Source organism: Caretta caretta, chromosome 9, assembly GCF_965140235.1.
Source record: "Caretta caretta isolate rCarCar2 chromosome 9, rCarCar1.hap1, whole genome shotgun sequence".
Lineage (NCBI taxonomy): Eukaryota > Metazoa > Chordata > Testudines > Cheloniidae > Caretta > Caretta caretta.
In genome coordinates, this window is record NC_134214.1 from 6933606 (window position 1) to 6959922 (window position 26317).

At 45.0% G+C, this 26317-nt stretch overlaps 1 protein-coding gene across 2 annotated transcripts; it reads left to right on the forward strand.

Annotated features, from left to right (window-relative positions):
* The first annotated feature begins 5108 nt into the window (after positions 1 to 5108).
* COPS7B (COP9 signalosome subunit 7B) lies at positions 5109 to 26317 on the forward strand. Of its 2 annotated transcripts, none has more exons than XM_048864684.2 (7): positions 5109 to 5215; positions 8764 to 8940; positions 10267 to 10342; positions 20199 to 20287; positions 20901 to 21103; positions 22702 to 22807; positions 24911 to 26317. In XM_048864684.2, the coding sequence occupies exons 2-7, from the start codon at positions 8779 to 8781 to the stop codon at positions 25067 to 25069; spliced, it is 795 nt and encodes a 264-aa protein (XP_048720641.1). In that variant the 5' UTR covers positions 5109 to 5215; positions 8764 to 8778; the 3' UTR covers positions 25070 to 26317. The 2 variants fall into 2 exon arrangements, with proteins under 2 accessions (XP_048720641.1, XP_048720642.1); XM_048864685.2 differs by having other exon boundaries at positions 5113 to 5211.

The window sequence follows — 26317 nt, forward strand, 5'->3', positions numbered from 1 at the left end:
CATCATTTGTTTTTGATGAGACCTCACGTTCTGTGGTGTGCTGGGGCCTCAGAGAATTGCTGGTCTGAGGTACTGCTACGCCCTGGCTCCGTCCTGCTTAGTTTATAAGAGCACAGCAGGTAGAACATTCTATGTATTATTTGCAACTCTGTACTGTAAATCCTCATCTGGGGTTTGCTGACTCCCCACATGATTAGTCAGTTTGTTTCATTAGTCCTGCCTTCCCACCGTCCACTCCCCATCTCCTCCTACTCCCAGCCTGGGACCAGAGCATAAACTCAAATTTGTCAAAAGAAAAGGAGTACTTGTGGCACCTTAGAGACTAACCAATTTATTTGAGCATGAGCTTTCGTGAGCCACAGCTCACTTCATCAGATGTGTACCGTGGAAACTGCAGCAGACATCTTCATCATCTGGACCCATGGGGGAGGGGCCCTTGAGAATTCCACCATGATTTCAGCAGTTTCCATCCCACCACCGGCCTCGGCCTGGTCCGGTCCGCGCAGGGGATCCACTTCCTGGACACTGCAGTGCTAATGAACGGTGGCCGCGTAGACACCGCCCTATGCCGGAGGCCTGCTGGCCGCTGTTCCTGCCTGCGTGCCTCCGGCTTTCGCCCTGGCCGCACCGCGCGGTCCATCGTCTGCAGCCGGGCTCTGCGATGCAGCCGCGTTTGCTCCGGCCCCTCGGACGGAGACGGACGCCTGCAGGATCTCTGTCGGGCTTTCTTGCAGCTGCAGTGCCCACCTGCAGAAGTGGGGAAGCGGATTGATGGAGCCGGAAGAGTTCCCGGAGGTTGCCTACTACAGGACAGGCCTGGCGAAGAAAATAGCGGGGCGCCGCTAGCGGTCACCTTCGGCCCCCGGCTGTAGCCCCTCCAGCGCATTGTTGGGGATCTACGGCCTGTCCTGAAGGATGACCCGGCACTCTCGCAGGTCTTGGGAGGCGGGCCGGTCCTTGCCTGCAGACAGCCCCGCAGCCTGAGGCGGGTGCTCGCCAGCAGCCACGTGCCGCACAGCGGAACCACTGACCCAGGAACTTATCCTTGCAGCAAAGCCCGTTGCCAATTGTGCCCACATATCTGTTCGGGGGACGCCATCACGGGGCCTGGTGGCATCGGCCACGCTGTCGGGGGCTCGTTCACCTGCACATCCACCGGTGTGATGTGTGCCGTCGTGTGCCGGCGATGCCCCTCTACCGTGTGCATTGGTCAAGCTGGACGGTCTCTGCGTAAGGGAATGAATGGACGCAGGTCAGGTGTCAAGAATTATAACATTCATAAACCAGTCGGAGAACACTTCAATCTCTCTGGTCACGCAATCACAGACATGAAGGTCGCTATCTTAAAACAAAAAAACTTCAAATCCAGACTCCAGCGAGAAACTGCTGAATTGGAATTCATTTGCAAATTGGATACTATTAATTTAGGCTTAAATAGAGACTGGGAGTGGCTAAGTCATTATGCAGGGTAGCCTGTTTCCTCTTGTTTTTTCCTACCCCCCCCCCCAGATATTCTGGTTTAACTTGGATTTAAACTTGGAGAGTGGTCAGTTTGGATGAGCTATTACCAGCAGGAGAGTGAGTTTGTGTGTGTTTGGGGGTGGGGGGGAAGTGAGAAAACCTGGATCTATGCAGGAAATAGCCCGACTTGATTATGTAAAGAGTTGTCACTTTGGATGGGCTAGCACCAGCAGGAGAGTGAATTTGTGTGGGGGGGTGGAGGGTGAGAAAACCTGGATTTGTGCTGGAAATGGCCCACCTGCTGATCACTTTAGATAAGCTATTACCAGCAGGACAGTGGGGTGGGAGGAGGTATTGTTTCATATTCTCTGTGTGTATATAAAGTCTGCTGCAGTTTCCACGGTACACATCTGATGAAGTGAGCTGTGGCTCACGAAAGCTCATGCTCAAATAAATTGGTTAGTCTCTAAGGTGCCACAAGTACTCCTTTTCTTTTTGCGAATACAGACTAACACGGCTGTTCCTCTGAAACCTCAAATTTGTCAGTGTCCAGTTGTCTACAAAAAAGGGCTTGAGAACAAAAGAGCTGCTTGAGTTGCAAAGAGGAAAGTGTCAGGGGAAGGACAATTGGCTGAAAGCATGATCTTGAAATTCAATTGCTGTCTGGTTCTTGGAAATTTATTCCCAATCCCTCAGGCAGACCAGTGAAATTAAACAGGCTGGTATCACACTTTCCCCTCTTTACTATCACCTAGCTCCACACATTCATTATTGATCCCACTGCTACAACCCTTGTCCACACTTTAGTGATCTGTCATCTTAATTATTGTAACCTTCTCTTCTCTTGCTTCAACATCCTTATTCTGTCCAAAACACTGCTGCTAAAGAACACTCAAATAAGAGGGTGTTTGGGCTCATATAAGCACAGAATTTCACTCATCAGAGATATTCCAAGGCTAAGATATATTAAGTCCTTTGCCTCCCCTCGAGCATCTTTCATCTGAGGATCTCAAAGTGTGTCACAAACATGTATTAGTTAAGCTTTGTAATACCTTTAGGGGCCTTATTTTCCAACCAGAGGGTATGAGTAATTCCCACTGACTTCAGTGAAAATTACTCATTTCCTGAGGTAGGAGACCCAGATTTTTGTGAAGTATGAAATTGTTACTATCTCCATTTTACAGATCAGGAAACAAGCACAGAGAAGTGAAATGACTCTCCTATTGTCACACAGTGAGTCTTTGGCAGATGAGGAAAACAAACCTAGGAGTTCAGATTCTCCATCTCTTATTCTGACCATTGTTGTTCCTGCCTCTCCTCCACCATCAACCAGTGCAGTTACTTTAGGAAAAAATAAGGACACAATTTTCAGAAGTTTTCATTAGTTCTGTGTGCCTCAATTTCTGGATGCCCATTTCTGAGATACCTTGGTTTAAAGATAATAAAGCACCTAATTCCCATTTGATTGGGCCCTTGTGTCTGATTTTCATAGGTTCTCAGGATTTCAGTAGAAGTTGTGAGTCCTGAACACCCCTGAACATTAGGCACAATATTCCTCAGGTCTGCCACACAGAAACTGAGGCACACAAAATTAGTGAAAACTGAATATTTAATTTCCCATCACTGTCGTGCCATGATGCAGGAGATGGACTGGATGACTGTCAGTTCTCTTCTAGTACTAGTGATTTGGTGAATTAAGGGATGGTGCTAGACTGGTAGCCTAAAAATAGTCCTGTACCAAAATTTTGATTTGACAAGTGCTTTTTCTTTGTACCGTGACTTGGCTCTGCCTGTCCGCTCAACCCTGGACAAGGTTATTGAAAAATGCAAGAATCCTACTCTGGGAGAGTGACAGAGAATATTTCAATGACCTGTCATAAATGCAGAGACAGGCTCGTGTAATATGAAGTCGTGTGCCAGAAAAGATATGCAGCAACTTGAATTTTCATTGGCACGCTGTCCAGCAGAGTAGCTGCTATTTTATCCATCCCACAGTTTGGTTAACTGAGAGATTATCTGAAATGAGAACAGGGTAAGTTTTATAATTTTTAGGGCCCCAAGCTGCCAGAGCAGGGATTGGGCTATGAGTTAACTTCCCTCTGCAGTCTTACAGTGCAGAAACTAAACTGGCCCATGCCATGCCAGATCAGTACTTATCCGTCTAAACATAGGTGCCCAAGTGATTACATGCCTACTACATTGTGCCTAAGGTCAGCCCTGTAACAGGAGATCAATTGTCTAGGTAAATGCCTGTCCCGTTAAAGTACAGTAGTTTGTTGTGAAGTCAACCTCCACTCTCAAATGAAAAATGCTCTGTTAGTCTCTTGGGGGTTGTATATTCTGTAACCCTCATTCATTCTTCCTGAGACAGAGAGAATTGGGTTCTGTGAACTCACCCAATTAAATTCACTGCCAGCCTAAGCAAGCACAACTCCAATAACTTCAAAAGAGTTACACCTGCTTTTGCCAGCAGATAATTTGACTTATAGTTCTCATCCTGCCTGTCAAGGATGAAGATGTCTTGTCTCATTGCAATTCATCCCCTGGCCCCTCCAGTGTTTTTAGCTTTGTGTGACCCCCTGTGTTTTCTTTTCCCTCTGACTGTGCAGCAATTAACGAGAGGATGGGAGTGGAGGTTTCAATGCTGCTGTGCAAAGCAGGAGGTCAGGGCTGACTGTCATCATTTGCACCATCCCCTGGCCCTTGTCTCCTGCATTCTTCACAACATGGTGGACTTGTGCAGAACCGAGGATACAGGAGATGATGCAGATGAAGAGTCAGAGCCAGCCTACTTAGGTGTGCAGCAGCCTGAAATAAATGACAGGCCCTGAATCTCTAACATTTGATATAACGTTATTTCCCTAAAAAGATTTCCATTCAGCTTCTTGTGGGCAAGTCAGAAGGCGGCAGGGAAATATCAGAGATCAAGGCAGGTCAAACCCCAGAGGGTTATATCTTCCTCATCCGCTCTGTTTAAGCCAATGCACTCATTGGTATCAGACCCACCACTAACACCTCAATTTCTAACCCACATTGACCTCTGACCTACAAATTGGCCAATAATGGTCAGGTTTCAGACCCGTGGGCCCTACAGCTATACTGATCTCTGACCTTAGCCCCAGCTTAGGCTTGCCACCTCTGAGATACAAAAATATAGTATATCCAGAATGATCCTGAGCCCATGACACTGGACAGCCGGCAGCGCACCCTGAGCACCCTGACAGATGTCTCGGGGTGGTTGCCTCAAAAAAGGGATGATCCTGGGGAAACTTGGGGAGGTGGCAGCACTAGACCAGCCTGACCTCCGAACTTCACAGACAATGGCCAAGAACACTCAGATGTCTTACCCTGACCCTAACCTGACCTCTGACCCTGTTCCCTCCCTGACCTCTGACCCTGTCCCCAGCCTGACCTCTGACCTTGTCCCCGTCCTGACCTCCGACCTACACAGGCAACGGCCAATAACGCTCAGATGTCAGCTCCCTTGACCCTGTCCCAGCCTGACCTTTGGCCTGCCCAGATGCTGGCCACGAGCCGGCGCCGGGCCCCCCCCCCTGCCCCGTGACGCAGGCTGACCAGCGGGGGCGCGCCCCTTGCCCGGCCCCTGGGCCCGGCCGGCGGGCGGAACGCGGCGCGCGGGCGGCGGGGGCCGGGGGAAGGAGCTGAGCGCAGGACGCCGGCGCCGCTGTCATGGCGGCCTGAGGAGCGGCGGGGGAGGCGCCGGGAGCCGGACGGAGGCGGCCGGAGCAGGCAGGTCAGCCCCTCCCCGCCCTGCTCTCACAGCCCCTAGGGCGGCCTGAGGGTCTCCCCGCCCCGCGGGGCCCCCGCCTGCGCTTCTAGCCGCGCTCGCCGGCGTCCCCGCCCCCGGGACCCTCACGGCTACCGGCCCCCGCCGCTAGCGGGGCTCTCCCGGCTCCAGGCCCCCCGATGCTCTCTAAGGGGACGAGGCCCCCTCATCGACCCCTCCCCCGCAGCTCCCCTTGCCTGGGCTCCCATTGCCCCCTCACAGCTATCGGGGGTCTCCCTGGCTGCCCCCCCAGCCCTCCCTTCTCTGAGCTACCCCGGGGGGGGTGTCTCTTTTTGGGCCCCCCATGGACCCTCTCTTCTCTAATTTAACCCGAGAAAGGGACTCCCTGACTGGGCTCTCCTGGATCCCTCTTTCTCTACCATGCCTCAGGCCAGGGGGTCTCCCTGGCTGGGCTCCCCTGAGCTCCTCTTCTCTGAGGTACCCCGGGAGGGGGGTTTCTCTGATTGGGCCCCCCATGAGTCTCTGGGATCTTAATTGTCCCCTTCCTTTCCATCTACATGAGGGGCGGAGAGAGGGTTTCTTTCTTGTCCCCACCATCACCCACCCTTACACTTTCAGTCTCTACTACTTTGGTGGAGAAGACGGGGTTAATGTGGTCTGGTGTAAACTAGCAGTTTTCTGCTTGCCTTCAGTGCTTGGTGTGAATTGGTAGCTTTGTCTGACTTTAGGTGTGAGCTATGTAACTTGAGTCCTCCTTTAATATTTATGTGTCCTGGTTAATGAGAGGTTTCTGTCTCCAGGATGCCTTATTTTCCTCCAGCCCTTTGCCAGTTTGAATTAGTTTCTGATTATGGTCTAAACACGTGGGCATTTGCAGAGACCTCTGTTCTGCTCCTCCTGTTGGAGGCAAATAGTTCTACACAGAAGATACCCAGTACATTCAGCTTTATCCCTTTTTTGTGCTGAGTGGTTTGCCTGCTACATCCAGGAAACCCTCTGCTTTCTCCCTTGCGCTCACATTGACCTCCAAGCCCTAGATGCTCTGATCTTTGGATAGTATGTTGCTGTGGGAAATCTGTATGTTCTTTTCCCCTTCACTCCTGAGGGTCCGTTTGACTTGACCCTGCTTTAGGACTTGTGGAAGGAAGAAATCCTGAGTACTGCACCTGTGTCTCTGGAGCGTTCAGGCAGCACACATGCGCGGTTTTGTATTGGAAAGATAAAAATGTACCTGAAAAGTGAAGTTTGACAAATAGGGTGGAAAAAATCCTGTTGTGCACCAACCTAGACAACCAAAACCACAGTGTGAAAAAGTGAAATGTGACTATAAGACAAGTGCTACTGAGCACTTGAAAATACTGGGTGTATGGTTTGCCAGGCTCATTTGAACTGAAAACAAAACCTACCTACCTACCCCCTCAGTTCTTAGCAAACCGAAAAAGGAATAAGGGATGATTTTCCCACTGGGCACTCATGCCAGGTTTGCCATTTGCTTCTGTGCTACCAACACATTCATGGGGATGATACTTCAGGAAAAGTGTGTACATAACTGGCAGTGTGGAACATGCAATCTGGAGTGTGGACAGCAGAACAGATCCAAAGAAAGAATCCAGCAAAATGGGTAAATGATCGGTTTCTTCCAGAAAGTAGCCCTGACCCATTGGCTAAGGTCTGGAAATGAGTCCGAAGACCTGGGTTCTGTATCCATCTCTCACTGACTCGCTATGTTCTTGAGCAAACTATTTCACCTTCAAGTCTGTTTACCCATCTGTAAAATGTGGATAATAATGCTTACCTAGTCTTGGAAAGCACTTGGAGAGCTACTGATGAAAGTAAATCTGCTTTGATACTAACAAATAGCATAATAACTTTGCGCTTATCTACATAAGTGCAAAGTTATGCTGTTTCATAGGTCACACAAAAAATAAGCTGGAGGAAGGGAATGTTTCATATAGGGAAGCCATAATTTCATGCTGCATTTGTGATGCTGGTTGTACTTTGATAAATTACCTTAAAATATTTCTTTCATCTATATAGCAATCGCTTTTCATCAGGCTAAAAAAAATCTATTTAGTCTTAAACTGGTAGCCTCAAGTGATATCTGGGAACCAGAAAGTAACACTATGGTGCCTCTGTCACCTGTGATTTTAAAAATAAAAGAGGTGGAGACTTTGCACAACTTTCACAACAGGACCAGGAAAAACCCACTCTGTCACAATCTTGTACAACACATTCAGCACTTGTAGTGCCTTGAAGGATAGTCTTGTGCTTAAGGCAAATGCCTGGGAGCCATGAAATCAGCATTCATTTACAGTTCTATCACATTTCCTGTGTGACTGTGAGTTAGTCACTTGACTGCTTTGTGCCTCAGTTTCCTTTTCTGTGAAAGCAGATGATAATACTGATTTACTCCTTAGATGTATTATGAGACACAGGGATGGTAGCTCAAGTAGATCTACGTGAGCTAACTTTACTACTCCACTATCCAAGCTAGTTAGATTAAAGTTGCAGCAGCCTGTGTTTCAGCGTAGACAGTACAAGCCCACCCAGAACCCTGGGTATTTACTAGTGGGACTAATGCGGATAGAAAGATTAACAGCAAGATCTGAAAATTGTCACCAGAATATGTCCTTTGTAAATATAACATGAAAAAATCGTGCCCAGTAGTGATTCAGGGCTTGGGAGATCACGTTCACTGTAGCTTGCACCTGACTTGTAATTTACCACATTTATTTATTTTCTGAACTTGTCAGCTGGTAACTGAATTTGACATTTCAGAATCCAAATTATAATGCTCAGAGTGAAGATGTATTGGACCAGAATTAAAGACAAAGATTTACCTTTATAAAGAAAGGGTATTTTTTAAAGCATTTAATCCATGTAAATAACATAAATCAATTTAACTCTGCCCTGTTGGCAAAAATACACAGTAATCAAGTAAGCTAGTGACAGAGCTTTTTCATTTTTCCCTCTTTGGCTCTGAAAGCAGTTGGAGTTCTGTGCTCCTGCCTTGTTAACTGACAGATATTCAGATACTATTGGGAAAGATACATTGGCTTGTACAGTGCAAGTGGATTATTTTTGGACACACACACATAAAGGGTTAAATCAGTTGCTCTTTGTTTGCTGTGTAATGAGTTGTGATGTGGAAGGAGTCTCAGCCAGTTCCTAGTAGACATCGCAAAACCCACCACCAATTTTGTCACCACTTAGCAATCTCAAAAGAATTGAAAGCCTGAGTTGGCCATGGAATCTGAACCCCCCTTCCTAGTCCTAAAGGAGCCCTTCCAGGGCATAGGTGAGGCACGTTGACAGGACAGTGTGCAGGAAGCTTTTAAAGCTATTGCCTGAGCTGTTGCTGCTCTATGGATAAATAGGACTTTGGCCCCCAGGCTTAGTCCTGCTCTCATCACTAGCACTGAATTATCATGAAAAACAAGGCAAAGTTAAGTGTGGAATGTTACCATCCTGGACATGCTTCCTGATCCACTTCTAAGTAGTGCTTTGCACAAAGATGGAGGAAAGAGTCATTAAAACCATTTCTTTTTTGGCAGATTGAAAAATCTAGAATGGCAGGAGAACAGAAACCATCCTGCAATCTTCTTGAGCAGTTTATTTTATTAGCCAAAGGCACCAACGGATCAGCTCTGACTGTTCTGATAAACCAAGTGCTAGAGGCTCCTGGGGTTTATGTCTTTGGCGAGCTGTTGGAGTTAACAAACGTGCAAGAGGTAAGAGTTAAGTTGCCATCTCTTTTCTTCTTCCCCTCCCCTTCCCCCACCCCCTTCTGGTTTAAGAGCTCTCCTTGGAATTTCCTTGCACATAGTAGACTGGGATGGCAGAATCTCCATCTTGGGAAAAGCCTGACATAATTTACCCCAGTTTTCCAATGTTTCTATCATGCCCTGAATCAGAATGACAGATTTACACAGAATTGTGAGGACCTGGTATACATAAGGGGATCGCTTTTGTCTTATGCATTTATTTGGATTCAAATAATAAAATGATGCCTATGCAAGGCTCCAGACATCCTAACTTGTGACTGTTAATACAATACAATTTCAGCAACGCTCAATCATTGAAACTAGGATTCCAGCCAGCCAGCCACCAGCAAAAAAGCGCCTTTCTATTCTGTCATTGTTCTGGGAAGCATACCGTTAGCCTTCTCTAAAACTCCTGTCACGGAGTTGTGCTGTATTTTGCAGCATGCCCAGAAGATCACCACGTTTGGGCTGTTTCAGAGCAAAATGGGGAGCAAGTTTCAGACTCCCAGAGCCCGCCTAGAGAACACTCTACGAGCATCTCCATGTCTCTTACAATGAGTGGGAACTAGCTCCGTTACCTCTGCTGATTGCAGCTATGGCAGTATGGCACACAGGAAGCTCAGCTTTCCAAACAGGCTTTTGTGCCTGGCCAAAAATGCCATCAACAGTTTTTAGCATCAATGTATATGTTTGGTTTCCCCCCAGTTTTTCCATGCAGCAAATCATGTGGCTTAGGAGAACTGATATACCAACCCAGGCTAGTGCCACAGCTGTTGTTCCAGTGCACTGTTTGCTTGTCAGAGGAAGTACAGAACTTTCAGAGGCAGACAACTTAAAATGATCTAACCTGCTTTGCTTTGAGATTGTTTGTGGTTTTGCAGGTTAACTGTCTCTGCTTCCCAGTGGCTAGTAAGGATTCTTAACCAACCAGCACCATAATCTGCTCATCTGTCATGTGATAAGAATACACAGCTGAATTCAAGTGGACACGTTCTTCATTTTATCTCTTAAGATGCTGCATGAAGCAGCTGACTGTATAAACCAAATTCAAGTTCTAATGCATGGAATAGGCTGTATCATCCTGATTCTAAACTACTGAAATGTAGTGCTGATTACATGACTTGGAAAGGGTACAGCCCTCTGACAACTGAAAACAGCCCTTCTTTTATGTATTTTTAAAAAGTTACATATTCTTTGTGACATTAAAGCCAACACTGTGGAGAAGCTGTACACCAATATCCTATTGGCCATTATTGGCTTACATAAGATTTCTTTTGCTTTCCTCCTCTCCAGCTTGCTGAAGGGCCTAATGCTGCGTATTTCCAGTTGCTGAATCTGTTTGCCTACGGAACGTACCCAGATTATGTAGGTAAGAGGTTGCATTTAGCAAATGCTCTAAGAACCTGGCGAAGATTGAAAGGGCGGTGAGTGCGGGTACTGCAGTCTCTTCAGAACTAGCTTGTGCAACGTCTTATTTGTCTGGCCAGGCAGCTCAAGGTAGCTGACTTACACAAGTGCGTGATGCCTCCATGAATGTGGCAGGTTGAAAGAATCTAAGGGTAAAATTCTGTCTGTCAGAGGCTTTCTGGATGAGTGGGGGCTACCCAGTTTATTGCACCCAAGGCAGCATGTATGATCACCTGCCCTATGGGCAGGTGGCTTATGTGTGCATTCGGTGCAAGGAGCTTCTGGCCCTCAGAGACCCTGTACGGGCTTTGGAGACCAGCGTGGCTGAGCTGGAGGAGCTAAGGGAGACAGAGAGGTACATATATGAGACTTTCCTGGACACAGTAGAATGGTCCCACTCCCGGTCTGACAGCCTCTGTGCTGTTGAGGAGCGTGAAAGACTCAGGGAAGAAGAACATCCAACTGGAGCAGAGGGAAATGATCCCATAGGTGGGACCCCACTTCCGGATGATGTTGTGGTATCCTCTTGCACTGAGCATACCTCTCCAGCAGAGGGAACTCCAGTTATTAGGAAGAGACCGGTATTAGTAATAGGCGATTCTGTCATTAGAAACATAGATAGCTGGGTTTGTAGTGACCATGAGAACGGCATGGTGACTTGCCTGCCTGGTGCAAAGGTTGCAGATCTCTCGAGACATCTAGATGACTTATGTGTAGTGCTGGAGAGGAGCTGGTGGTCGTGGTACATGTAGGTACCGGTGATATAGGGAGGGATAGGAGAGAGGTCCTGGAGGCCAAATTTAGGCTGCTGGGTAAGAGATTGAAGATCAGGACCTCCATGGTAGCATTATCTGAAATGCTTCCAGTTCCATATACAGGGCCAGTTAGACAGGCAGAACTGCAGGGTCTCAATGCGTGGATGAGATGATGGCATAGGGAGGAGTAGTTTAGATTTATTAGGAACTGGGGCAACTTTGGGGAAAGGGGGAGCCTATACAGGAAGGAGGGGCTCCACCTAAACCAAAATGGAACCAGATTGCTGGCACATAACATTAAAAGGGTCGTAGAGCAGTTTTCAAACTAAGGGCTGCGAGGAAGCCAACACGTGTGGAGGAGCATGTGGTTCGGACAGAAACATCCCTTAGGGGAGGATCTACTAATGGAGATTCTCTATGTCCTAGTAAGGAGGAGAGGATGGAAGGTAAAATACAGGTAGGATCTGAAGAAAAACAAACGAAAAATGTCTCATTCAATTGTATCATTTAACGGGAGACAACTAAAAAGTGACAAGTTTTTAAAGTGCTTATATACCACTGCTAGAAGTCTAAATAATAAGATGAGTGAACTAGAGTACCCCATGTTAAATGAGGATATTGATATAATAGGCTTCACAGAAACTTGGTGGAATGAGGATAATCAATGGGACACAGTAATACCAGGGTACAAAATATATCAGGAGGACAGAACAGGTCGTGCTGGTGTGGGAGTGGCACTATATGTGAAAGAAAGCGTAGAATCAAATGAAGTAAAAATCTTAAATGAACCAAACTGTACCTTACAATCTCTATGGATAGTAATTCCATGCTCGAATAATAAGAATATAGCAGTAGGGATATATTACCGACCACCTGACCAGGATGGTGATAGTGACTGAAATGCTCTGGGAGATTAGAGAAGCTATTAAAATAAAAAAACTCAATAATAATTGGGGATTTCAGCTATCCCCATATTGACTGGGTACATATCACCTCAGGAAGGGATGCAGAGATAAAGTTTCTTGACACCTCAAATGACTGCTTCTTGGAGCAGCTAGTCCTGGAACCCACAAGAGGTGAGGCAATTCTTGATTTAGTCCTAAGTGGAGCACAGGATCAGGTCCAAGAGGTGACTATAGCTGGACAACTTAGTAATAGTGACCATAATATAATTAAATTTAACATCCCTATGGCAGGGAAAACACCACAGCAGCTCAACACTGTAGCATTTAATTTCAGAAAGGGAACTACACAAAAATGAGGAGGTTAGTTAAACACAAATTAAAAAGGACAGCACCAAAAGTTAAATCCCTGCAAGCTGCATGGAAACTTTTTAAAGACACCACAATAGAAGCTTCCACTTGAAAAAGTGGAAGTTAAATCCTAGTGAGGAAAATAGAAAGGAGCATAAACTCTTGCAAATGAAATGTAAAAATATAATTAGGAAGGCCAAAAAAGAATTTGAAGTACAGCTAGCCAAAGACTCAAAAAGTATTAGCAAAAAAAATTTTAAGTACATCGGAAGCAGGAAGCCTGCTAACAACCAGTGGGGCCACCAGATGATTGAGATGCTAAAGGAGCACTCAAGGACGATAAGGCCATTGCGGAGAAACTCAATTAATTCTTTGCATCGGTCTTCACGGCTGAGAATGTGAGGGAGATTCCCAAACTTGAGCCCTTCTTTTTAGGTGACGCATCTGAGGAACTGTCCCAGATTGAGGTGTCATTAGAGGAGGTTATGGAACAAATTGATAAACTAAACTGTAATAAGTCACCAGGACCTGATGGTATTCACCCAAGAGTTCTGAAGGAACTCAAATGTGAAATTGCAAGACTACTAACTGTAGTCTGTAACCTATCATTTAAATCAGCTTCTGTACCAAATGACTGGAGGATAGCAAATGTGATGTCAATTTTTAAAAAGGGCTTGTAGTGGGCAGATGCCCCATTCTGGTGTGGAAGGGGTTAGAGAAATCCAAAGAGGCTGTGCAGAGCCCCAGCCAATCATGGAAAGGCTTAATGGGAGCCAGTCAAGTGGAGGCTTGAAAGTAGCCAATCAGGGCCAGGCTTCACAGGGCCCAATAAGAATGCTGCAGGGCAGAGAGGAAGGCAGTCTCTCCCTGGAGGGCAAATGGAGAAGAACTGGCTCTTAGAGAAGCACCTAAGACAGAGAAGGGCTGGGCAGGATCAGCAGAGGCTGGGAGAGCTCTAGGCTGACGACTGCCAGACTGGGGCCCTGAGACAAACGGGCAGAGAAGGTGCTGGGGCGACGGGGAAGTGACCCAGGGGAGTAAGCAGTAGAGGAGAGTTGGAAGAGGGCAGTAAGTGGCTGCCACTAGAGGGTCCCTGGGTTGGGGCCCAGAGTAGCAGGTGGGCCTGTCCCATGTCCCCCCCCCTTTTGCCCCTACTTACCAATGAGGAGAGTGGCCTAAATCCGGACTGCAGTTTGGCCCTGAAACCGGGGGCTAGATTAGAGACTGCAGTTGACTGCTGAGGCAAGTGGAAGGACGAGGACCCTCTGTCCCCCAAAAGTGGGGAGAGAGCGGGCTGGGGCACAGCTGAAGGGCTGTGTCCTGAAGAGGACGCCGCGGTCCGGGAGTGACGCAGGTCCAGATGGTGGAGACGATGGAGAAAGTGGAAGTAAGGGCGGGGGGTTTGAAACCCTGGATTTGTGCTGGAAATGGCCCACCTTGATTATCATACACATTGTAAGGAGAGTGATCACTTTAGATAAGCTATTACCAGCAGGAGAGTGGGGTGGGGGGGAGAGAAAATCTTTTGTAGTGATAAACACCCATTTTTTCATGGTCTGTGTGTATAAAAAATCTTCTGTATTTTCCACAGTATGCAACCGATGAAGTGAGCTGTAGCACACGAAAGCTTACGCTCAAATAAATTGGTTAGTCTCTAAGGTGCCACAAGTATTCCTTTTCTTACTGCTAGTAAAAGGCACCCTGGTGGTCCAAGAGAGCTAATTCCCAGCACGGAGGTGCCGCAGCAGTGGGTCTGCACCGTTACAGGGCTCTAGAGGTGACACTGGCAATTACAGGCTGGTAAGCCTGACTTCAGTACTGGGCAAACTGGTTTAAACTATAGTAAAGAACAAAATTGTCAGTCACAGAGATTAACATAATTTGTTGGGGAATAGTCAACATGGTTTTTGTAAAGAGAAATCATGCCTCACCAATCTACTAGAATTCTTTGAGGGGGTCAAAAGGCATGTGGGCAAGGGGGATCCAGTGGATATAGTGTATTTAGATTTTCAGAAAGCCTTTGACAAGTTCCCTCACCAAAGGCTCTTAAGCAAAGTAAGCAGTCATGGGATAAGAGGGAAGGTTCTCTCATGGATTCGTAACTGGTTAAAAGATAGGAAACAAAGAGTAGTAATAAATGGTCAGTTTTGAGAATGGAGAGCAGTAAATAGTAGTGTCCCCCCAGGGGTCTGTCCTGGGCCAAGTCCTATTTAAGATATTCAGAAATGATCTGGAAAAAGGGGTAAACAATGAGGTGGCAAAATTTGCAGATGATACAAAACTACTCAAGATAGTTAAGTCCCAGGCAGACTGCGAAGAGCTACAAAAAGATCTCTCAAAACTGGGTGTCTGGGCAAGAAAATGGCAGATGAAATTCAGTGTTGATAAATGCAAAGTAATGCGCATTGGAAAACATAATCCCAACTATACATACAAAATGAAGGGGTCTAAATTAGCTGTTAGCACTCAAGAAAGAGATCTTGGAGTCACTGTGGATAGTTCTCTGAAAAACATCCCCTCAGTGTATAGTGGCAGTCAAAAAAGCTAACAGAATGTTAGGAACCATTTGGAAAGGGATATACAGTACAACATAAAATATCATATTGCCTCTATATAAATCCATGGTATGCCCACATCTGGAATACTGCATGCAGATGTGATTGCCCCATCTCAAAAAAGATATGTTGGAATTAGAAAAGGTTCAGAAAAGGGCAACAAAAACAATTTGGGGTATGGAACGGCTGCCATATGAGGAGAGATTAATAAGACTGGGACTTTTCATCTTGGAAAAGAGATGACTAAGGGGGGATATGATAGAGGTCTATAAAAGCATGACTGGTGTGGAGAAAGTAAATAAGGAAGTGTTATTTACTCCTTCTCATAACTCAAGAACTAGGGGCCATCAAATGAAATTAATAGGCAGCAGGTTTAAAACAAACAAAAGGAAATATTTTTCACACAATGTAGTCAACCTGTGGAACTCCTTGCCAGAGTATGTTGTGAAGGCCAAGACTATAACAGGGTTCAAAAAAGAACTAGATAAATTCATGGAGATAGGTCCATCAATGGCTATTAGCCAGGATAGTGTCCCTAACCTCTGTTTGCCAGAAGCTGGGAATAGGCAACAGGGGATGGATCACTTGATGATTACCTGTTCTGTTCATTCCCTCTGGGGAACCTGGCATTGGCTGCTGTCGGAAGACAGGATACTGGGCTAGATGGACCTTTGGTCTGACCCAGTATGTCTGTTCTTGTGTAAATCTTTTTTTCATCTCACTATGGAAGAATAGCAATAGCCAGACTGTTACGTGCTGGTCTAGACGTTTAGAGTGGGCATTTTACTAGCCTCTCTTGGGCTGAGTCCCTGTGACATGAATTGACGTGCAGTGGTATTCATTGTCTCTTCCTACGATTCAAAAGACACTTATTCTGCAGAGGATAAACTCTCCATCTTTTCTGAAATTAGAGTGGTATCGATTAGAGAATCTCCCCTTTCAGGGGTTTGTAAGCTAGTCTTGAAAATCCATTCTGAATTGAAACTTGGTAAACAAGGTTTATATCATGTTTTCCCTACACACTAAAGGGCACAACTCTCAAATGCACATGTAATTGTGTCATGAATGTGTGTGTGCACAAATAGAGTATTTTTATGTGCCAAAGTCCAGTTTGAATTTGTTGTTGTGATCATTTTGCATGCCGATTAGGCACACAGTTGCACGTCTGTCTTTGGAAAATGGACCCTGGCTATGTGTTTAAATAAAAGCACTGCATCTACTCGTGAGTTCTTAGAAGTGTGATTATCAGTGTCACAGTTTGACTGGGTTGAGTTGCTTTTCTCCACTTGAATGTCTTAAACACCTTTGTTTGGGAGATACTTGGAAGGAACAGAGAAACTAGCTACAAAGGGAAGAACGTCAAAAAGGAACAGCTTTTCTAGTCAGCCTTAAAAACAGGCCAGAGAGCCTTCTTGCTTGGAAACCATTGACTGTACTCAGGAAGGGTGTCATGCAAAAGACCCATTTTGCTCCTAGGCTTCTATAACCTCTTCATGTGGTAAAGAAAAATAAAGACATGTCCACCAGGTTGCCCCCTTGGAAATAACCACTTGTATATCATTTCAAAGGCACCAAATCTGAATCAGGATAGCGTGTCTATCTGAAGGTGCATTCCAACCATGCTATGCCTTGGAGCTTACACTTCAATTCTGATGCAGTGCAGTATTTAATATTTGTGAGCAGCAGCCTGAATCCAGAGTATCACAATGCTTTACAAATAATTCTGCCCAGGATCTCATTGATGCCCATCACAGTAGTATCTGAGCACTTTAGTTTGTAAAATCTGGAGAACAGATTTAGTAGATGTAGTGGGGTGAAAGCTCCGGTAGATATGGAGCCAGCACAAGCTTCATGAATTCTTTGCAGTATGTGGGTCTCTAGGTTGTGACCAGTTAGAGGACCAGTCTGCTCTGCATGGGTGTTAGATCCCAGGGCATGACTTGTAAGAGTAGGGATGTTCACTCATATCCTTGACTTAAGTTTCCCGTTCCCATGTGCAGTGTAATGAACACTGGCCAGCACACTTCACCATACAGCATTGCCTAAATGTACAATATGAATGGCCATATTGGGTCAGACCAATGATCCATCTAGCCCAGTATCCTGTCTTCCAGCAGTGGCCAGTGCCAGATGCTTCAGAGGGAATGAACAGAACAGGGCAATTATTGGGTGATCCATCCCCAGTCATCCAGTCTCAGCATCTGGCAGTCAGAGAATTAGGGACAACCAGAGAATTGGGTTGCATTCCTGACCATAATGGTTAATAGCCATTGATGGACCGATCCTCCATGAACTTATCTAATTCTTGTCTGAACGCAGTTATACTTTTGGCCTTCACAACATCGCCTGGCAGTGAGTTCCACAGGTTGACCGTTTGTTGGGTGAAGAAGTACTTCTTTTTGATGTATTAAACCTGCTACCTATTAATTTCATTGGATGCCTCTAGTTCTTGTGTTATATGAAGGAGTAAATAACAGTTCCTTATTCACTTTATCTACACCCTTCCCAATTTCATAGACCTCTATCACATCCCCCTTAGTTGCCTCTTTTCTAAGCTGAACAGTCCATCTTTTAAATCTCTCCTCAAATGGAAGCTGTTCCAGACCCCTAATCATTTTTATTGTCCTTCTCTGTACTTTCTCCAGTTCTAATGTCTTTTGTGAGATGGGGTGACCAGAACTGTATGCAGAATTCAAGGTGTGGGCATACTATGGATTTATACAGTGGCATTATGATATTTTCTGTCTTATCCATCCCTTTCATAATGGTTCCTAAAATTCTGTTCGCTTTTTTGACTGCTGCTGCATGTGGAGGAGATGTTTTCAGAGAACTATCCACAGTGACTCCAAGATCTTTCTTGAGTGGTAACAGCTAATTTAGACTCCATTATTTTGCGTGTATAATTGGGATTATGTTTTCCAGTATGCATTGTTTTACAATTATCAACATTGAATTTCATCTGCCATTTTGTTGCCCAGTCACCCAGTTTTGTGAGATCCCTTTGTAACTCTTTGGACTTAACTACCTTGAAATTTTGTATTGTCTGCAAACTTTGCCACCTCACTGTTTACTCCTTTGTCTAGATCATTTAAAATACGTTGAACAGCACTGGTCCCAGTACAGATTGTTGCGGGATCCTGCTGTTTACCTTTCTCCACTCTGAAAACTGATGATTTATTCCAATCCTTGGTTTCCTATCTTTTAACCAGTTACTGATCCACCAGAGGACCTTCCCTCTTATCCCATGACTGCTTACTTTGCTTAAGAGTCTTTGATAAGGGACTTTGTCAGTGGTTTTCTGAAAGTCCAAGTATACTGTTTCCTCTGGGTCACCCTTGTCTACATGTTTGTTTGACCCCCTCAAAGAATTCTAATAGATTGGTGAAGCATGATTTCTCTTTACAATAGCTGTGTTGACCATTTCCCAACATACAGTTCATCTTTGCACTGATAATTCGATTCTTTACTCGGGTTTCAACCAATTTGCCTGGTCCTGAAGTTAGACTTACTAGCCTGTAATTGCCAGTACAGCTTCTGGAGCCTTTTTTTTTAAAAATCCAGTGTTACATTAACTATCCTCCAGTCATCTGGTACAGAGGCTGATTTAAGCAATAGGTTACATACCAGTTAGTAGTTCTGCAATTTCATGGTTGAGTTCCTTCAGAATTCTTGGGTGAATACCATCTGGGCCTGGTGACTTATTGCTATTAAATTTATCAGTTTGTTCCCAAACCTCCTTTATTGACACCTCAATCTGGGACAGTTCCTCAGATTTGTCTACTGAAAAAGAAAAAAGCCTCAGGTGTGGGACTCTCCCTCACATCCCTTGCTGTGAAGACCAATGCAAAGAATTGATTTAGCTTCTCTGTAAATGTCTTGTCTTCCTTGAGTGCTCCTTTAGCATCTCAATTGTCCAGTGGCCGCACTGATGGTTTGACCGGCTTCCTGCTTCTGATGTACTTAACAAACTTGTTGCTGTAAGTTTTTGTGTCTTTTGCTAGTTCCTCTTCAAATTCTTTTTTGGCCGGTCAAATTATACTTTTACACTTGACTTGCCAGAGTTTATGCTCCTTTCTATTTTCCTCGGTGGGATTTGACTTCCAATTTGTAAAGGATATCTTGTTTTGTCTCTAACTCCATCTTTTACTCTGTTGTTTAGCCATGGTGGCATTTTTTTGGTCTTCTTACTGGTTTTTTAAATTATTTTTATTTGAGGTTATACCTATAGTGTAAGTTTCTATTATGGTGTTTTAAGACGTTTCCGTGCAGTTTGCAGGCGTTTCACTCTTACGACTGTTCCTTTTCATTTCCATTTAACTTACCTCCTCATTTTTGTATAGCTCCTCTTTTTGTAGCCAAAGGCTACTATGGTGGGCTTCTTTGGTATTTCCCCACCCCAGTAAGGAGGTTACATGGAATTATAGTATGGTTGCTGGAACAGTTCCTGAAGCACCATACAATCCTTTGGGCTGGAAGGTGCGACTGAAAAATAAGATAGTAAGGGAGAGAGTAATCACCGCCTTCCAGATAAAAATGGGGAGGGGACAGAGGAGGCCAAAAAGGAAAGAATTGGATGAGATGGGTAAGATGGATTCCGTACTGGCCAGATAACCTTCATGTCACTGAAATACTAACTCTTTCATTAACGCACCCATTCCGAAGAGCGCCTTTGCTTTTGAAAGCAGCCAGCCTCCCTTCTGTTTGTGAATACACTCGGGGCATGTGGTTACTGTGGTGATAGGATGGCCATAGAAGTATCTAGATTAATAATTTCTCTTCTCTCCATGAACCTGATGTTTGACACTTCCATACGTAGTTCCCAAGTGCTTCAGAGAAGTAAGTATCATCACCAGTTTTACAGCTGGTGAAACCAAAGTCCAAGGTTTTATTAGCATGGGCTTACTGAAAGAGGACAAATAGTTTGGTCTTGGAAACAAAATATTAACCATGTGTCTTGGCAGGATTTCACCTGTAGACATGTGAATTATGTTCTGTATTTTTGTGGTTCTGGTTTTGGAATTAGAACAGTTAATAACTGACTTTCTTTTTATTCTGCCTCTGTTTCTCCTTGGGTATGGTCCAGCTGTTACTTATGGCAGCACTGTCTTCTCACTAGCACCCCTTCGTAGCACAAGGAGTACTTAGTGCTACCGACTTCTGGGGTGCAACTCAGTCAAAGACTTTAATCTGAAGGTTTTGTTTAATTCTTGAAGGAAAATCCGTAACTTTGTTCTCAATTTTTTTACATTGAACAGCAAACAAGGATAACCTGCCAGAGTTAACGGGGGCCCAGAAGAACAAGCTGAAACACTTAACTATTGTAAGCTTGGCTGCCAGAATGAAGGTAAAATTCAGAAATCTTGGCTAAGTAATGCCAGCCATTTCTGCAAGTGGCATCCAAGTATTGTACTCGGGTTTGCGTTAGGCTGCATGAGTGCTCTGGAAAACCTGTGACTAGAAAATTACCTGCAGTGTACAGTGCTCCCCTGTATTCATGGAACTCAGTAACTTATGAAGGACTTCCAAGGACTGAGTGCTTGGAATGGCTGAACAGCTCTATAAAGAGCGAGAAATGGGCATTCTGGGAGGAGAAATCAGATTGGCTAATGGAGGTGGGACTCGCTTGCCCATCTACCTCTTGAAAATCTTTGTCAATTCTGGGTGGGGGGGGGGGGGGAATTGACTATTTTACCTTCCACAATACTGCCAACCCCAACCCACTCTTCAGAACTTACTGTAATAAAGGCTTACAGGAATGTCTTGTGTGTGACGTGACCTAATAGTATCTGCTTCCTTTGATACTATTTGATACTTGCCCACTCACCCTTTACCTGCGGGATGTGTACAATAAATGTTTGTTTGATTGCAAGCTTCTACTAACCCTACTTCCAGACAATGCTTAACTTTCCATTCTGGACCCACAAGTGACTGTTTGTTCTTGGATTTCCTGTTTCTAGTGCATTCCTTACTCTGTGCTGCTCAAAGACCTGGACATGAGGAATCTGAGGGAGCTGGAAGATCTAATCATTGAAGCTGTGTATACAGATGTTATTCAGGGGAAACTGGATCAGCGCAACCAGGTGCTGGAGGTGGATTTCTGTATCGGCAGAGACATTCAGAAGAAGGACATCAGTAATATTGTTAAAACTCTCCAAGAATGGTGAGGCGGGAGGCTCCTCCACCTTGTCTGATTTGCCTTTTAGGAATGTCTCAAAGGAAGTAGCTCATCCTGGCTTTTTCTGAATCCTGTAAGACTCAAATGTTAGCTTAGTTTCAGCATATTCCATTCATTAGCACTCTCACACCATGAAAAGTCACTTGGCAAAGGGCCCCTCCTGGAAAAAAACTCTGATGCCCTCTCCAGTCTTTCTTACAGATGCTGTCATAGCAGTACATCCAATTTTACTACTGGCTTCAGATTCTGAAGTTATCTCAGTTCTTATCTTAGTTACCTCCACTCTTTGCTTTAGGGCCTCTCCTACAATTATGCTAAAGTGACATCATGGCCTCTACCTAGAGACAGACATCTTGTAGAATGACACCTTCTTCCTCCTACCATATTAATTTTGCTGATGAGCAAAGACAGATTTGTCCACTAATCCTCTGGTGATGAGAATTACTCAGGCAAATCTTAACAAACTGTATCTCAGAGTCACAGTACTTTAAACTTCACCTCTGAGATGTTTCAGATATCTCTTTAGGCCTCCCTTTATTGCTGGAGATGAAGCAGACCTCATGCTTTTGGCTGAGACAATCTTATTTGGTTACTCTAGTTTTTTTTTTTATCAAGTTTCCAGTAATCTGCCTTTCAGTCCTGTAGGATTCGTTCATTACCCAAAGGAGTTGCCACTTTTTTAGACCACAGAGACTGTGACTGATTCCCAGTTGACTACGTAATACAGTCATTGCCTAGCTGTTATGTGTACATTAGGAATAACAAAGATTAAGTAGCTGTGTAAGTGTGGTAACCTGGGTCACTTGTTTTTTCTCTTTTCCCTTCTCCGCTCCTGCTTCCCCCGCACTGCAAGGAAGGAGTGCAGCAGCTTCTTGGATCTTTCTGTATTGCTTGGTGTGCAACTCTGAACCCACTTCAGATCCCTTTCCATTCCTTCCCACAGTGAATGAGAGCTGGAACTTTCACTGAGTGGAGGAGGAGGTGTTCTTGTCACCCTGCTTGTTTATTTCTTTGGGGGACCTTGTCAGTGTGACTTTTATTTTCTGAATAATCTTAATAAATAAATAAATAATCAGTTTCTGATATATCCCCCTTGAAGTAGCAATTCCTGACTCTTTAAAAAGGTTTGAACAAGTTTTTTGGCTTCTCTGTGGTGAATCTAATAGGATGTAATAGAGCAACTCCACCAGACATGCTGGGACCAGCCCCTGCTTCCTCTCTGTTCACACGCCTTTCTGCTGCCTCTTTTGTTTCAGCTTTGGCTTCACTACTGCTGGCAAATACCTTCTTACAGGGCGAAAGGAAGTGTGTACATGGGAGCTCCTTCTAGACTGGCCATCAGCAAATTAGCGAAACTGAGTAGATGCATGTTCAAGCCTTTTTACACAAAGTGTAAACACTGAAACAATAGAATAAAACGTCTTTTTCCACTAAATTCTTTCAGCTCTAATCATCTTAGTTGCTAATGTTAAATATAAGCCCCCAAACTTTCAGACAGAACTGTGTTTTGTTTTGTTTTTTCAAATTGAGCGTCCCTTTCAAACTGTCCAGCATTGAACACCCGAGTGTTGTTACATTTTCAGGTGTGATGGGTGTGAAGCGGTTCTGTTAGGAATTGAACAGCAAGTGCTTAGAGCCAACCAGTATAAGGAGAACCACAACCGAACTCAGCAACAGGTAGAGACAGAGGTAGGTGTAGAATCACTCCTGTCCTCTCGTGATGAGCGTGTCGGATACACCTTGAAGTTTCTCTTGGTAAATTTCTGTGCTTATTAAAGTGAGAAACTAAGTGGCCTGGTTAACACATAGTGTGAGCAGGAGTCTTTTAACCTTCCCTTGCACAGCACTGCCAATGTCCCTCAATCCTCACCTTGCAGCACTCCCTGCTGTTCAGTCCAGGGCTTCTGCTAGGTGGAGACTGACAATCATGCCAAACAGATGTGCTAGTCTTGTGATGCACCCTCTAGGAAAGAACTTGGATTCCTCCTCTCCCCAGCTATATTAACTTCACTGATGAGCTAAGGCAGATTTGACCACTGACCACCTGATGTGTGGGTTTCTGAGTCATCCTTTATAAACTTGCTGGGAGCTCCTTGCGTTGATTTGTTAGGAAACCAATTTTTTAACACACAAAACACGATGGAAATCTGATGTTTCTACAACTTTAGATTTCACTGTGAATAATGAAAATCCAGAAGGAATAAGAAAAAATAGTTAATTTATTGTAAACCTAGGAATGTCGTTAAAAACCTCTCCATAGCCATTCCTAGACATCCCTCTGAATTCCATCGGAAATGGTGAAAGTGTGGTACATTCTTTCCTTAAAACCCTAAATTGTAGCTTCAAAAAGTGTTTTGAAACACTTTGGTGAGAGTGCCTCATTTGTTAACCCTGCAAACATGGACAGCCCCCTGCCATCCCAAGGAATACATACAAGGGACTACATTTTCAAGACTGGCTAGTGATTTTGGATACCCAACTTGAACTCCCTTAATAGAGGTTTGTCGTTCACTGGATGAGTCCTCAACAATTTCTGAAAGTCAGATCCATTTAACATGTCAACTTGAGTACCCCAAGATGGCACCCCAAATCCTGAAATTGCTTTTTGAAAATTTGAGCCAAAATGTTTTTCCCCCTATTCCTGTAATATCCAGAGATGGCCAACAGAGGGCAGCCTAAGCACACGGTTTTAGTCTCTGCTGATGGTATTTGTTTGTGAGAACAAAACTACAACTGCAAAGATGAGATCGGTTCCCTTGAGACTCTAGCTCAAGGTTCATTTCTTGCAATCCTGCATCCCAGCAGGTTCACGCTGGCTCTTTGAAGCTGTTTATATTCAGTGATTTGACTGGTACCCAGGACACGTCTGAGGAGTCCTGTGGCACCTTAAAGACGAAAAACCCACTTCTTCAGATGCATGGAGAAGTGAGGTTTTTTTACCCACAAAAACTTATGCCCAAATAAATCTGTTCGTCTTTAAGGTGCCACCAGACTCCTCGTTGTTTTTGTGGATATAGACTAACACGGCTACCCCTCTGATACGTAAGACACATTTGGTTTGCTGGGTGTTTCTAGCCTTGGGGAGTCTGGACTCCTGACTTCTATGTTCATTTCAGGTTGCTTTTTTTTTTTGTTTTGTCAGTTCACTAATTCTTTTTGTGGCACCCCCCTGACGTCCAGTGTTTGGAGGGTGAGGTGCCGTGCAGATGGCACTTCCCACTGTTTCCTGGTGCATGGGAAGGATACCACTATGTGCTTGCTCGTCGAACACACCCCAGATTTGAGGGTAGCCTCCATTCCTACCTTCGAGGAGAATTGTGGATCAGCTGGCTGATTGGTCCGAATAGCTTTCCTTTCCCTTTGCTCTGCAGAGCTGTTCTAGGTGTTTTTTTTGTTTTTTGTTTCCCTCCCCACGTATCCCAGGCACGCCCTGTCAGTAAACACACCCTTGAGGTCTGCAGCCTGGTGAGATGGCTGCCTCCTGCAGTCAGGCAGTGGAAAGTCGCTATGCTACTCCTGGTGTCTAGTAAGAGGTATCTGCAGCCCCTAATGGCCTCCAAACCAGGTCTAACATGGAGTATTACCAGGTCAGGTCATCTACAGGTTGTTAATGCCAACACCTAATAAAATCAAATCGAGAGGGTTTAATGTGTGTGCATGGGGAGATTTGTATCCAATGATGAGTTACTCTTCGAACTCAAGGGCATTTCCATTCTGTGCTTAGGAAGGGGCTTCCTCTCTGCTGTGGGGGTGGAAGAAGCAAATGCTGATTCGCTGTCTTTTCTCGTCCAGGTCACAAACATAAAGAAAACATTAAAAGCCACGGCCTCATCATCAGCACAAGAGATGGAACAGCAGCTGGCAGATCGAGAGTGCCCTCCCCACGCAGAGCAAAGGCAGCCCACAAAAAAGATGTCCAAAGTCAAAGGGCTGGTCTCCAGCCGCCACTAGAACCTGCCATGTAGCCGTCATTCAGCCAGGAATGACGCCAGAAGGAGCAACAAAGGCCCCGTGTCTCCTTTTCGGTGGGTTCTGGGGCAGTCCTCTCCAGGCTGGCAAATATAAAAGCCCTGTTTGAATACAACCCCAAGCTGTCCATGCCTGGCTAAGCTACAGTGTGCAAATCTCATTCCAAGATGCCACCTGTTCTCCTAAGCCTTTAAAGAGGGACTTTCAGCCAGAGATAGTTACCACCAGGGGCAGAAAACCTGCGACACCAGGGGAACAGAATCTCTGTGGAAGGTTTTGCTCCCTCCCAGCCAGCCTTCCCGTGCTCCCTCTTGTGAGAAGTTTGCCATGCTGATTTAAAGTTCAAGATGACGTCTTCCATGGCAATCGGCTGAATCCCAAGATTGGGACTTAGCTTTTGAAGCCCCAGGCTGGGAGAGAGGAAGATACCAACACAGATCTCTCTAATCCCAAAGGGAAGGGAGAACATTACTAGGCCAGGAGCAGCTCTACATTGAAATCTTCAACTTTCCCCAGGCCCCTCTGTATTTTAATTCACATTCTACCTCGCTCTGTGAGGTGAGATTCAGTGCTGAGCTGCGTTTACTAACCTGTTTACTGCCTTTACTAAGCCTATTAATCCGCCACAGATTTAAAGAACTAGGCTACAGCTGTGAGGCTTCAGCACAGCGAGGAGGAAGCAAGCTGCTCGCTTGCTCTCGAGCTCTCCGTATTACGGGTGGCTGGGGACCTATTGGAAGTCCTGTTCCTTCTCAGTGTGTCTGCATCCTCCCAGGGTTGCTTGTGAATTGTTCCCTTCCTGAAATCTTTAAAGCATAATACCTTAAATCTTCCTTGGAGATGACGTTTGGTGTGGAAGAGGAGCCACTGTGGCTTAGTGACGGGCCAGTGGCACAGAACCCGCTGACAGGCATGGCAGTGACATCCCCTTGCTGAAGCGATGGACTTTACTAGCCTTTCTGAACTTGAACGGTTTCAGGTTGTATTTTACTTTTTTTTTTTTTTTTTTGTACATTGTTGTGATTCTAAAGCATTTCGGCCTTTGTTTTGTGTTTGATATTTGTTACAGGCTAACTTCAGGGGACTTGCACCTCGTGTGGGAGGTTGGTGACTGTTTTTTTGGTTTTGTTTTGTTTTGTTTTTTTTTAAGGGGAGGGCAGGGTTGAAATATAAACTGCAATTCACATGAAAAAGTGAATTTTGGAACAAATTAAATGCTGATTTAATGTA

What these genes read in the sequence shown, in the direction of transcription:
- COPS7B (XM_048864684.2), top strand. Translation starts at nt 8,779, where the DNA reads ATGGCAGGAGAACAGAAACCATCCTGCAATCTTCTTGAGCAGTTTATT. An exon ending in GCTTGGCTGCCAGAATGAAG is followed by an intron (nt 20,288 to 20,900) that starts GTAAAATTCAGA and finishes TCCTGTTTCTAG; the next exon opens with TGCATTCCTTACTCTGTGCT. An exon ending in GTTAAAACTCTCCAAGAATG is followed by an intron (nt 21,104 to 22,701) that starts GTGAGGCGGGAG and finishes TTACATTTTCAG; the next exon opens with GTGTGATGGGTGTGAAGCGG.